The sequence below is a fragment of the Ochotona princeps genome, chromosome 11 (assembly GCF_030435755.1).
Source record: "Ochotona princeps isolate mOchPri1 chromosome 11, mOchPri1.hap1, whole genome shotgun sequence".
NCBI lineage: Eukaryota > Metazoa > Chordata > Mammalia > Lagomorpha > Ochotonidae > Ochotona > Ochotona princeps.
Genome location: NC_080842.1, coordinates 65,890,295 through 65,904,861, shown reverse-complemented (window position 1 = coordinate 65,904,861; position 14,567 = coordinate 65,890,295). Strand labels below are relative to the sequence as shown.

General features: G+C 46.9%; 1 protein-coding gene across 1 annotated transcript in view; it reads right to left on the bottom strand.

The window, feature by feature from the left end:
* Nucleotides 1–14,204, bottom strand: part of PROM1 (prominin 1) — a 78,876-nt gene extending 64,672 nt beyond the window's left edge. The window contains exons 1-2 of the mRNA XM_058670288.1: nt 14,016–14,204; nt 10,975–11,355 (exon numbers count right to left, since the gene is read on the bottom strand). Of these exons, the coding sequence (XP_058526271.1) occupies nt 10,975–11,194 (220 nt within the window). The 5' untranslated portion in view covers nt 11,195–11,355; nt 14,016–14,204. The remainder of the gene's footprint in view (nt 1–10,974; nt 11,356–14,015) is intronic.
* Between the last annotated feature and the right edge of the window lie 363 nt (nt 14,205–14,567).

Below are 14,567 nucleotides of genomic sequence, written 5' to 3'. Positions count from 1 at the left end.
TCCGCAGTGGAAAAGACGGAGTAGTGGACTGCTGGCCCAGAGCCACATGGAGGATCTGGCAATCCATTGAGCCCTGCAGGTGGACATCTGTACCATTCCAGAGGAAGGAGTACAGAACAAATGGACAACCATCTCAACTAAATAATGACAGCAAATATCTGGGCAAATGGAGACTCTGGGGTCAATTATGTATGTCAGCCAATGGGCATTGAAGGGTTCCCTCATCCTTGGATCAGCAAGATTAACAACATTTCAGAACTATCAAAATCACCTGGGTAGAACCCTCAACATGTGTGCCCCATTGGGACCCTGTGTTGATATCAGTGGCCATTCCCCATCCCGAGGTACTGGGGCAGTTGGGAAGCTGGGTATGGCTTCTCCCTTTATCCCCCATCCCCAGCTTCCTCCAAATCAGGAAGGAGAAATAGAAAACTTGGAAACAATGATCACACCCTCTTTTCCCTAACCCTGATCAACTATGTTAACATCATCTAAAAAAAAAAAAAAAAAAGCTGAAGTGATCACCTATCAAAAAATGAGAACACTAGATGTGGAAGTCTACAAGATAAACCCCCAACTATTCTCGAGAAATTTCAATCTTCAACTCAGTTATTAGGAAATAAGAGCAAAATTGCAAAAGGCGTTTATCTTGAAAAGCTCAGATAAAAAGAAAAGTAAATATGCTTCCAGAAATGGAAGAGAATTGGTATTACCAGATTGAACACATTAAAGAAACTAACTGCTCACCCAAGATGCCTAAGGGGCCCAGAACACCTAGCTGTGAACTCTGCAGTCTTCTGTTAGACTAGAAAGATTGATTGGGAAACAAGTGGCATGGTATCCAAAAGCACACTTTGAGAATAGTGAAGAATCCCGAGTGCTGACTGGGCAGAATTCTTTTGGTAAAGATTTGTTTATTTACCTGAAATTTAGAGTGACAGATGCGCACAACGGAGAGCTTCCATCAGCTGGTTTATTCCCCAGGGGCCTCCGACAGCTAAGCCCAGGCCAGACCAAAGCCAGAAGCCAAGGACTCCTACATGATGACAGCAATGCAAGCACGTGACCTGTCACCGGTGGCCTCCCCAGGCGCATTAGCAGGAAACTGGACTGGAAGCATGGACTCAAGCAGGCACTCTGGAAAGGCTTGCATGTTCCTCAAGCAACAGCTTTACCTGCCCTGTCACAATGCTAGCCTTTAGAACTTTTACACCAAGAATTTAAGATTGTTCTGCTTCTCTCTCCTTCCTGGACTTTATGAAGTGCAATAACTTACGAAGTAGTTAGGCACAGTGCTCCATCCCACTAAAGATACGGAACAGGCTGACCTGCAAGCCTCAGGGAACAAGCAAGACCGAAATCAGACAGTTGGAGTCTCATTTCCTCCTCTGCCCACAGCCAGCTCTGTGACCCTCAGTGAGTTATCCTCCCTCATATATTTTCATATCTATTTTCATGTATCTAAAACAGAGACCATGACTGCTTCACCAGGCACAGGATAAAACTCAGCGAAGGCTTTGCAGCATACCTGCTGTAGGAATAAGCTGGCTCAGCCTTGATGGAGTGCAAACAAGGCAAGAGCCACAAAGCACAAACTGACAAAATTATAAATTGACTTGGCAGTTCCACTTCTAGAAATTTATCTTGGGGATATATATTTGTCTACTTCTGAGGTGAAGTTTTTTTTATAACAGTTTGTAACAACAAAATGGTGGAAACGAATTGATAAACTGCTTTGCAGCAGTTAAAATCAAGAATAAGGAAGCCTTCATGGACTAACAAATAAGATAACCAATTGTATGTTCAAAAAAAAACCACAAGAGCAAAGGCAAGGGCCTGTTATGGGTCAAGGTACTGCCGGCAATGCCCTCCTACCACACGGGAGTGCCGGTTCAGGTCCCAGCTGCTCCATGCTCCTTATCCACTTCTCTCCCGGGGCCTGGGGTCAGCAGACAATGCCTCACGCCCTCCAGGTGGAGTTCCTGCCACTCCTGGAATTCTGGAATCTCTGGCCCTTGTCCCTTCAGTCTGGCCTACTCAAAACCATTGCAACCATTTGGGAACTGAACCAGTGGACAAACGATCTCTCTCTCACCCCCTCACACTGTCCTTCAAGTAAATAAACCTTTTAGAAAAAGAAAGGTATCAAATCATATATACAATATGCTATCGCTTGGAGAGGAAAAAAAAAAATTGCACGTGCTTACGACAGGACAGTTTTGAAATGACACACACAGCTTACATGCAAAGCCTGGTGACCGGCTGCCTGTAGCTGGGTAGCTAAGGATTAAGAAAGGCACAGAAGCTTCTCACTGCAGATCCTCTCGTACTTCTAAATGTTGCTTTTTTTTTTTTTAATGCAAGAACATTCTTTTTTTTTTTAGATTTATTTTATTTTCATTACAAAGTCAGATATACTGAGAGGAGGAGAGATAGAGAGGAAGTGGAGCTGCCGGGATTAGAACCAGCAGCCATATGGGATCAAGGCGAGGACCTTAGCCACTAGGCCATGCTGCCGAGCCCTAAATGTTGCGTTTTGTCAATAGTTTACCTAGTGAAGACATTAAGTGCCTTTTAATTTGGATGATGTTTCAAAACAAATCAGAAAGGGAAGTGCCACTAATTCAACCGGACGCTGAGTAACGGGAGAACAGGCAATTCTGCGAAAGAGTCGAAGGATATGACTTGTGATGAAAGAGGTTCAGTTTAAAACATAATTAGTTTTTCTGTAACAGGTCAAACTGGCACTGATTAAAAAAAGAAAAAACTAAATAACCCAGACTGGAAAAAGCTGAGTGAGGGACACAAGCATTTCTGGGAACCAATTCTGGGAGCACAAACTGAGTTAAAAACCAGAGAGCAATTCAGCAACGCGAATGGAAACTGTTGAGCGCACAACACGTGCCATTTACCGCGTTGGCTTCTTTCCTGAGCACTCCTCCCTGGTTTTACTCGCTCAAGTAGGCAAAGGTAAGACAGCTAGGGCCATCTTTGCAGCAGAAACTGAAAACAACCCACACAGCCAACAAAAAAGTATGTCATCTAATCAGTGAAGCATTACACATGCAGCTAAAATAAACAGACGGGAAAGAACTAAAAACCACAGCATGGGAACACGATGCCCACACTCTGGCCTGGCACATGGGAAGACATCAGATCATGGCTCAAATGAACGGTCAGATCCATGGATTTCATGGTGGAGAGAAACCAAAAGCATTTCTGAAGCAGGCACAAAGCTCGTAACCAGAAGGCAGCACATAAACCACGCCCTAGAGGGCTGGCATCCCGTAGTAGAGTGCCAGTTCAAGTCCTGGCTGCCTCACTTCCCACCCCGCTTCATGTGTTCGCTGATTCTTTCTCCACACATGGAGGAGGAATTTTGTGCGTCAGATACATGAATGATGTGCCTCTGGCTAGTGTGGACATTCTGGCACTTGCTCAACTGGCTGTCAGTGCCTCCCTCAGGAAACACAGCTGCACCCTATCCCTCAGGGAGGGGACCACCATGGCCGGTGCCCTGGGCCCCTGCAAACAGCAGTCCACTGTCCATTGATCAGATGGACGCCTTAGGTTGAGTCGTTACAATCAAGTCCCATGAATCAAGAGGTTCCCAACTGGAAAGCACAGCTGAAGGTGCTGCTGGGCATGCGCCCTTGCAGGTTCTAGGGATCCTGTGTTCGACTGCACCAGCTCCCTACCAGTGCTTGGCTTGTGGCTGTGTAATTCTCAGGTGGGGCCGCCCGTCTGAGAATGTCCCACTTACCAGGGCATCAGTCATGCTGGGGTATGACCTCTGTCTCACTAACTGAATCTGCAATGACCTCATTTCCAGGCCCAGTTATAGTTGGAGGTATATGCAGGTGGGAGCTTTGCAAGAACACAAGCCAATTCCTCACACTGGAGCGGCTCCTATGCTGCTTTCTGTCTCTTTACAAATATAACTGTGAACATATAACAGTTACAGGCTGAAGCAATACGAATATAAAGGAAATGAACATTAAAAATGAAGTCAAATGTTTCTAGGAAGGCCTAAATAAGGACCAGTCATTTGGATGAAGTTACATGTGGGTAAATTGCATAAGTCTGGGAAGCAGAAAAACAAACAAAAAATCCCAAAATGTTTTAGCTTCTACTGAACTTCAAAGAAACCAAAACAAAGAAACCAAAAACTATACAGGATGCATTTTGAGTGTGATTTATATCAGAAACTCTAATTTTGAAACTTCAAACAATTAGTTTGTGATAAAAACAAATTTTTAGGCCTTGGCCTTACATCAAAAGATTGGTGAGTGAATGGTTTAAGAGTCATACTTAAAACTCTTTAATCTAGGAACCACTGTAATAGGACCAGCCATGGGAAATGCCCATGATATAAGGTCAAGTGAAAATTTTAGTTACAAAATATGCAAATTATCCTATCTTTTTTCTTAAAAGTTTCAATATTTGACAGCGTGTTTGAGAAAGACTTTGAAAACACTGGGCCCTTTATGAATGAGTCCATCTAAACCACGACCTTCAGTACTGCTGATATCATAGAAACACCGCCAGATACTCTGTTCTACTGCTGCAAATGCATGACACCATCTATAATTGGGTTTACCCCAAAATAAACCCTAATCTGACCTCCTTCGTCAGGACTTCCATCAGTTCCAGATGTGTGGGTCCAACTAACCACAGACAGCGTAGTTGCCTCTTAGTGTCCCGTCATCATTCCCTAACCAATGCACATGAACTACTTACATAACATTTACCTTGCATGAGAATATTTCAAAAAGCTTACAGAAAAATGAAGTTAACAAGTATATTTGGGTTCAAACCCATGCATAGTTTTGTCATAATACAATATTCCCCATGAGTGTTTTAAAGATTCTTCATATGCATGGATTCAAAATTTTTGCACCAAAATAAATTTAGCTTTTAATGCTATTTCCCATAAACTTTGAAAAGTATTCTCCTAGCAGGAGAATAAAATACATCATTTTTAATAGGGCACTTACACCTCGGCAAATTTTGCTGTGGGAGAGAACCCTGAAACCAATCCTCCATGGATACCAAGACACAATGGTTCGCACAGGAAACACACAAGACAAGAAGCAGGTGACAGAACAGCAGGAAGGTGGAATCAGCAAGTTTGGTGATGAATGTGATTTTATTTGAAGGCAGGATCTCTGCAGACATAATCAAGCTAAGGCTCTTCAGATGAGATTATCATGTACTTACTGCGGTCCCAAAACACAGTAACAGGTGTCCTTACAAAAGATGGAAACCTTGAGCCCAGAGCCCAGAAGATGGCAGAGATGGGCTCAGTGGTGCTACAGGCTGGGAACACATGGGGCCATCAGATGCTGAAAGAAACAAAGGATTCTCCCCTGGAGCTTTTGGTGGGAGCATGGCCCTTATCAGCACCTTGACTTTGCACTTGTGGCTTCCAGACTGAGGGAAAGGCCAGTGCTGCTGCTTTCGGCTACCCAGTCTGGGGTGACTGTTACAGCCAATCTGCAGAACCCAAACAAAATGGGTCTAAGATACCTCCTCCTCATTGGATGAGGACTTTATCCATCCCTTCTTAACTTGAAAAAATTGGCAGATAGTCCTTAATCTCTAACAAGGGCTATTCTAAGTACTTGATAAACATTATTTATTGAAATACAATGCTGACCTGTAAAAGCAGGAACTACACGTATCATTTTACAAAGGGAAAGCTAAAGAACAGAGGGCTTAAGTAATTTGTCCAACTTCAGAGACACTCCATGCACAACAGGTTTTCAAACCTGGACTGTGGCGCCAGGAGCAGGCTCCTCACCACGCCATTCAGGGGCCAGGCACACTAGCCAGCTGTGGCCATCTCTCCTAGTAATGTCCATCCTGTTCTATGACTCAGATCTGACACTGCCCTGGACAGATTACACTGCCTAGCCAAGGGCAGGTTTCAAGACTTCTCTTCTACTCAACCCCAGTGGACAACAGCAAATGCCCACAGGAGGTGATGATATGTATGACTTTGATAGGAACATCCAAGTGGTAGAGCCTAATCCCAGATGGACATTGGCACAAGCCTATTGGGCTGTCCACCCTCTCAGCCACCCTTTCTGGGACCCCTCTCTGGGCCTCTGAAGCCACAGTGACAATGCCGGCACCATACCATCCTAGCCATGTTACACAAGGGACCCACAGCTGATGATCTGCCAAGTGGACCGAAGCCACACCTGCCCTCCCACCCAGGAAACTTGGACTTGAGACTGACAAAGAAAGAATTCCCAGTCATTTTGCAGAGAGTGAGTATAAAATCTGACAGTGGCGGGCCCGGTGGCGTGGCCTAGCGGCTAAAGTCCTCGCCTTGAATGCCCTGGGATCCCATATAGGCGCCGGTTCTAATCCCGGCAGCTCCACTTCCCATCCAGCTCCCTGCTTGTGGTCTGGGAAAGCAGTCGAGGACGGCCTAATGCTTTGGGACCCTGCACCCATGTGGGAGACCCGGAAGAGGTTCCTGGTTCCCGGCATCGGATCGGCACGCATGGGCCCGTTGCGGCTCACTTGGGGAGTGAACCTTTGGATGGAAGATCTTCCTCTCTGTCTCTCCTCCTCTCTGTATATCTGACTTTGTAATGCAAATAAATAAACCTTTAAAAAAAATCTGACAGTGGCAAGCTGGTTTTCCACATGCACAGTACAGGGGTGGGGAAGGCCAGAGGGGCTGGGGAGGAGTGTGAAGCACGGATGAACAAGAGGTGTCAGCATGGCAGGCAGACAGAATCCCAAATACAGGTGCCATGGTGCCTGAGCCTGGTGGCTCACCTCTCACCGTGCAACCTGAGACAACCTGCAGTCCTGGTAACAGACTCCTGCCTTGATTGCCTTGGCTAGTATATCTCCTGAGAGAGAGAAACAGACATAGAGCCCTTCTACTAACTCCAACATCCTTAGGGCATCCCAAGTCCCACAGAAACCAAGCTTAACTCCTCTTATCCAACTCCACTCTCCCCTACAGCAGATCCAAAAAGCAAATCAGATTAGCCTGAAATGCTTTCAAAAATAGGTCAACCATTCTAAAATCTAATTTGAAAATTTTATCCAAACAGAGGAGAATCACTTTAGAGAATTCCTACAAAAACTCAAAGCAGACGCTTTTTTTTTTTTTTTGGCTTGCTCCATTAGCATGGTTCCAGTCCAGAGCCTCACAGTCACATCAAATTGAAGAAGACACTTCCCATCACCAATATCCAATAACCTGCTGCAACAAACAACTATCACTTATTTCCCTGCAAAGCCTCGGTTCATTATAATAGCACCATGATAAAACAAAAGGCACCATGCTTTGCATACATGGTAGATTCAGAGGACAGGAGGAGTAACTTGTCTATAGACCCCACTCTTGGGGTGTACCTTGAACACATAATCTTGTGATTTCAGTTTTCTCATAAACACTCAAGAAAAGAACACCCATCAGGAAAGATCGAAGAAATCAAGAAAATCAGAGTCTGTTAAATGTAGATCATGTCAAGGAGGAGGAAAGACGACCCAGTAAGCGAGCATCGCCATATAAAGCCATAATGGCCAGCGGACACAACCTACTTGAACTCAGAGGCTATCCCATGTGTAATGTCCCCAAGCGAGCAAGCCCCTCTGGCCCCTGTGTCCCCTCCCTGCACCAGTCCTGGCTTCCAATGTGGTCAGCTCTTCAATAGTAACTGCAGTTAAGGACAATTTTTTGTGTGTGTTCTTTAGGAGTGGATTTAAACCTGAGCTTTGCATATGTCATCTCAACACACGTAAGAGCTTTGAGAAAATGGGTTATGAGTATGATCCCCTCTAACACAAAAGAGTCTGACAGTTAAACAACATGCCAAGCTCCCCCTCATGACAAGCAAAGGAGATTCTGCCCTGCCTTGCTCATGCTCTCCCCAGACTCACGTACCAGAGAAGGCCGTGTGGACCCGCATGGTCGAGGAGGAGCCTTCATCACACACCAGAATCTTGCACTCCCAGCCTCCAAACTGCTGCCCAAGGCACTTGGTCTGTAATATTTCATTACAGCAGCTCAGCCGGACAAAGACCTCCAGATTGGAACCCTTCTTCCCCCGGGCATGTCCTTCCCCTCTGAGAGCCCTTTCCTGAACTCTCCGGGGGACTGCCTTGCACTAACACCCTTGCTTGCTTTGAATGGGTGAGAAAATGGCTCTTCCCAAATGACAGGCATAGCTCTTTTGCCCGTGCACTTAACCCAGCTTACAACTTAGCCTTTGCAGCTCCAAGTCAAACTTGGGAAACCACCCTTTGGTTCAGAATGTGTTCTGAAATGCCACATGCTTAACTCTGCTCCTGTTCTAAAGAAAACTGATCTATTGCATCCAGGGAGTAGGGCTTTGTCTCAAGTTGCAGTTAAACAAGGTCTTTATGTCTCACATTTAGGAAATATACAACATGCGCTCCTTTGGTACTTTAATATTATGTATTTGTTTTATGTATTTGAAAGGGAAGGGGTAGAGAGAGATTACCTGTCTGCTAATTTACTCCCCAAATGCCTGCAATAGCCTGGACTGGACAAAGTCAAGGGTGGGAAGGAACCAGGAACTCAATCTGGGTGTTTCAGTGGTTGTCAGGGACCTATCACTTGAGCCTTCACTTGTGTCTCCCCGAGCCTGCATTAGCAGGAAGCCTGAGTCAAGAGTGGAGCATCCTGATGGGGCAAAGGTGTCCCAAGCACTGTCCTAACCACCGGGCCAAACGTCCTTCCCCACGAACTTCTTTTACAACCTAAATGCAAAGAGTGGTGAACAATATTGTCCGGACACAGAACACAAAAGTGAAACGTTCTTGCCCAGCCTATTGGCTTCCTTTGCCACTCCTTGCCCAGGTCTGGCTCCTCTACCCTTTCAAGTTAAAGAATGGAGGTACGGGATAACACCTTCTGTGAAGACACTACTCCACATATGAACTCAAGCCTTTCTTGGTTACTGGGCTAGGCTGGTCACACTAACAAGAAACAGGAATCCTTTTCTCACCTCCTTTTATTATGTGTGTGTGTGTGTGCTGTCTTCACTTTGATTTTTTCTTTTGCATTTTGATTCATTTTTGCATCGTCAGTTATGAAAACATCAGTGAAATGCACTAGTCCAAAGAGAACAAACACCCTGTCTCCTATGTGTCATTGAAACTATGAAGCGCCCAGCGGGGACTTTGAGATTGTTAGGAAACCCAGGCACTGAGTGGAAGATTATAAACAAAAAATGGGATGGTGGGAGAAAACAGACTCCAAGATATCACCTGTCCAAGTCAATAGCACCTTCTTTAAGCAAAACGCCTTCTTCCCTCCGCCATACTCAACAGGCTACGCTGGTCTGCTCTGATCAGGCTATGCTGGTCTGCTCTGATCTGTCGCTGAAGTTTTGAGGAATCTTTGCTCCACAGGAGTAGGTATGGAAGAAAGTCAGGGACAAACTGGACTAACACCCCCAGGTGACATTAAAACGTCATTTCCTAGACACCCCCTCATAGACTAATCAATAATGTTGGTGTCCAAAACCTCAGCATGCATCGCAAGTTTGGGGTAAAACTAGAGGATATCTTTCACCTCGACTCTTTTAATGAAGCCTTCTGAAATACACGTTCCCCTTGCAAAGTAACTGTTAGGAAGAGAGGGAGCAATATAGAACAACATATGGAAAGGCATTATGGGATTAACTAATTAAACGATACGTCTTAGAATGAGACACAGGGCTTCCCAATCTTTTTTGAAGAAGCCATCATCGATTCGTTTTGAACAACTATATCTGTGCCGTATATGTCTGTACACATATACACACTTCCTATATATGAAGAGATAAAAACAGTAGTTAGATATTAGCTTGTCCAACAACACTTATTTTAGCTCTACAAATGAACAGACAACTATTCAGTACTCGACCTTAAACCAACTCAGTTTACTCTCTACTTCCACCTTTGGAGTTCTCAGACGCTGTCTTTTCAGCAGGGACAAGAATTGTGAGCGACTTCAGTCCAGGAAGCCCTTCAATAAGGGCTCAGAGTGCTTGATTTCATTGAGCTGAAACCTAACTAATGAAATGCCAATGACACTTTTAACTGCTTTAACTGCTTAATCTAAGACAAGGAGATGCAACAAGTTCACTCAAAGCTAAACAAATGAGGTTCTTCAAATACATTCTTATTTCTCTCTCACACACACTCACACCCCACATGTAACACACACACACACAAGCACACACACAAACACACACAGTAGTTGATAGCAAAAGAAAATGATACAGGTTACTAGAAAGTTTATGGTCCATAAGAATATTCAACTCTAGCAGCTTTCAAGAACAAACTAATTGGATTTAACATGAAGTCATCAAAAAGTTGCACTGTCACATCTAGCAGCAGACATTTCCCATTATCTTGTTTCTGCCAACACTAACCACCCACCCCAGACACCAACATGAGAAGAGATGAGCAATCGTAAGAAGGCCAAGTGAATGAATTTTCCTCCCACACCAACTTTCAGAACTGAAGCAAAGGGTTCATCGGCTGAGCAGGTGTGGCCAGGCCCGTTCACAACTAGGGAATGTCAAAAATACACTGTGAAACAGCCAGAGGTCTAAAACATCTAAGCACCAACAAGGCCAGCAGACACCAGGGGTCATTACCTTTCATTTGATGATAGAGAATTTGCAGATTTACCCTAGGTTTTGTCTTTTTAGCGTGTGCTTTAGTAAAATCCATTGCTCTAACCCAAAACAAATAAGAAAAAGGTAAAGAACTGGAAAACCAAAGACATACAACATTTCTTAGTACCACTCTCCTGCCAAGCCACTTTACCTGGTCCAAGTGTTCCATCTGTATTATTTTCCAACTCTGACCAAATCAAACACTTTGACCCTCTTGCTCTAAAACACTGAAAACATGATTCGCTGCTTGATTGTGAGACTCATGTATGTGTGGGGACCAGTCCCACACGTCCTTGGAGTCGGTACTCACCTTCAGGGAAGGGATGCGGCTGGACCACATGCAGGAAGAGGTGCACCATGCGGAAAAGAGCGCTGATGGGTCCGGGGCTGTCGACTTGTTGGACCCTGTATTTGGCTGTAGGCAAGGTATAGTTCAAAGCGCCGGGAGGGGGTGTGGGTGTAGGCTGCCCTCCGGAAACCAGACTCGGGCACAGCCCCAACAGCAGCAGGAAGCAGAGCACGTGGGCCATGGCTAGCAAGAGTCTCCACGCATGAAGAACTGGGTGCCTCTTGCCTCCTGTCTCCTGGAAGGTGTCCTGCTGCACAAGAGGCCAAGGGCCCAGGGTCTGCTGGAGCTTCTTCCGTTTCCTGGCTGAGCTGGGTCACGAGTCATTCACTGAAGGCACCATCTCTAGCAGGAAGAAAAAGGGCAATAGTGTGTGTCACTCACCCCTGTGATCTGCCTGCCCCGGAGCTGGCCCCAAAGGCAGATGCTGCAAAGCCTCTGAGCAAGCCCTACAGCCTAATCCCGAAGGTGGAGCCACAGTGCCTGCCCAGGGGAGTGGCAGGCAAGAGAGTGAGGACCCGGAGACATGCTTCTGAGGGGCTAGATTCGGGTGCAAGCAACACCAAGCAGCGTAGAGGAGGCCTGGTCTTAGAGCGTGACATTGACTGAGCACAGAAGTGGAGTTCATTCTACAGGCTTCACTGTAGAACCTTGTTGAAGGCACTAGCCCATTTCACAGAGGAAGACACTGATGCTGGGAGGATTCAGGTATCGCAGGTTACTGACAGTGAGGCCGGAATTCCAACCCAGCAGCTGGCCTTTGGGAACCCAAGCTCTAACTGTGACTTCGGAACACTTTGCCCCTGCAGCACCTTCCATGACAGGCTCCTTCCAGGGCCACATGTGTCCCCAGCATCATCAGCCTCGGTGCCCATTTCCCCTGGTTCAGTCCCTGGGAAGTGGAAGAGGAAGCGGGAATCCCAAAGACCGCTCCCGTGTTGGGAAGACAAGGGGCAAAGTGCGTCTGCAGGAAGCAGGTGGGCCTCGTTGTCCTTCTGTCCCCAGAACCTAACCCAGGGCAGCGTATGTGCTGTCAGAGTCCACGCCAGCTGCCAGGTGCCATTTCACAAATGTGAGTTAGTGCAGAAGCTACAGGCAGGACCCAGGATATGCGTTCACGCTCTCTCCGTACCTTGGGGTTTGGGGACACATTTCTGTCACCTTGTAAGTCAGATGCAGTCTGTACTTTCTGGCTCTCAAGAGCAAGGTGCCCCCCAAAACATATGCTGTGCAAAGGCACATTACACAAGGGATCAGAGGGTGCACAACCGACATTCCAAGTCCCAGAAAGCTTGACACAAGAGGTAGGGCTCTGAGTACATGCAGACACATACAGATGGCCTCATCTTCTAAGTCATACCCCGCTCCAATCTCAGCTGCAAACCTCCCTTTATCCAATCACAGGCTGTTCAAACCTCTGAGTGGCTTCCAAGAGCAAGTTGGTTCATTATATGCTTTAGTCTCAGGCTCCACCACAGCCACAGTGTATACCAATAAGGTGGGTCTCCAAGCACCTCCCTTTGAACAACATCCCCACCCCCTCCAGCTTATCTTGCTTTTCCTTGAAGGACAGGCAGGAAGTTTTAAACAAACCTCAAGCACAGGAGCTGGAAGGATTAACGGCTCAGCTGCTCAGAAAGGCTGGCTTCCTGGTAATGCCATCAAGCCTTGGCAAGGGAGGGTGGGGGAGGGGAGAGAACGGGCTCAGGGCGAGTTAAGAATAAACAGGCTTTCAAACTTTCTCAACAGAGAGCAGCGAGCGCTTGAAAGGCCCGAGACCCTACTGCTCACGACCCCCGGTGATGGTGAGGTCCTTCTGAAAGAAGATTTAAGAGAACACAGAAGAGACCTTGGGAAACATGAAGCACTGTGAGCTGCTGTTTGGTGGGTTTTCCTTGGTGGTGCTGAAGAGATGGTGTGAGCACCCCTCTGTTGGCCCCCGCTTGGTCTCCAGGACCCCTGGGAGCAGCTGTGAAGGGAAGCACCAGCCTGAAGCCCAGGGAAGCTGGCTGTATCAACATCGTGTCAGCATGAAACGATGCTTCCTGAAAATGCACATTACTTTGGGACTTCTCCCTGCGATGAAGTCCAGCACTCTGCATGTTGAACAGCCTTTCCTGCTGCCTGATGTCAAAGGCAGCAGGGAGTGGGAAATGAGAATTGCTCCCCAACCGACACTTCAACACTCCGGATCTCATCCTGAGGGTGGGTCAGATTCTAGATACAGCCGGGGTCTGTCCCAGGGCCCAAGGCGCAGTAAGGATAATCCTTTGCCTGTGGCATTGGCATGCTGCATGGGTGCTGGTTCATGTCCTACCAGCTCCCTGCTAATAGCCTGGGAAAGCGGCAGATGAGGACTCCCGGCTTCAGACAGGGTTAGCTCCAGCTGTCATGACTGTTTGGGGAGTGAACCAGCAGATGAAAGACCTTTCTCCGTCTCCCATCTCTCTCTGTAACTCTGCCTTTCAAATAAAAACAAATCTTTCAAAAAATAAAGCTCCCACACCCATGTTAGGGTGCTGTGAGTTGACTGATTCCACCTGCTGGGCCGCTCTCCTAACTCTTGTTATCTCCAGGGTCTAGCACATAATAGACATTCAATTAAAAATAAAAATGCTCCAATCAAGTAGTGGGCTGGGGGAGGACTGGCACGAAACAGTCATTTTGATCTATTTCCAGGTCATAGCAAGCATTTGTTTATTAGCAGACTCGCAGCTTCTGGAAGTGAGAGCACGGGTAGATTCCACCCTAACAGTGGGCTTGTCCCTGGTTTTGTCCTCCAAGGCAGGCAGAAGATCCTTTCTGCACCAAAGCCACCTGCAGCCTAAGAACTGTTCTACCCTTTGGGGCACCTGCTCCCCTCACAGGCGCCATCTTCTTCCACAGATGTGAGAGGAGTCAGGCCACTGGCCCTTCTCCTGGGCTGCGGGCTGTGGGTGCTGACTTCCACGGCCAAGCAATTCCAAGGAGAGGGGCCTGAGAAAAGGTCAGGTCTAGACAAGTACCTCACATGACTGAGCCTGGAGTCGCAAGAGCCACATCTCCACGGGCACTGGTTTAAAAGCACAGATGGCAAGCAGTCCACTTCATTTCTTCTCTTGTTTCGATGGAACTTCTCAAAGAAATGTTTCTTTCAAGGGACTCTGGCAGATGCTTTTCGCGTGGGGGTGCCTTGGGGAAATGTGGGGGGCTGCCTACCTTCCAGGCCCACCTTTGTGAGTGCTGTGGGGGGCAGCCCTGCCTGTCATTGTGAGGCTAGCTGAGGGGCTGGGATGCATCCTAGGGGGTGACCCCACTTCCTGCCTAGTGCCCTGGGCTCCTAAGCCTGGCCAGCCAGTCTTCCATCCACTTCCCTAAGCCACTCTGTCCTTGGACACCTGAGAAGTCTCTTTCCTGCCACAATCACGCACAGTTATCATCTACCATTTGTGACAAAGCATCCTGGCCCTAAACAAATCCCCAAGGTGGCTCTTGATCGCTTGGAAAACCCATTTCCTTTCTATTTTAAAGCACCAACCACGTCCTACTTGGTTTAAACTTTGCCTGTTTTCTACCTG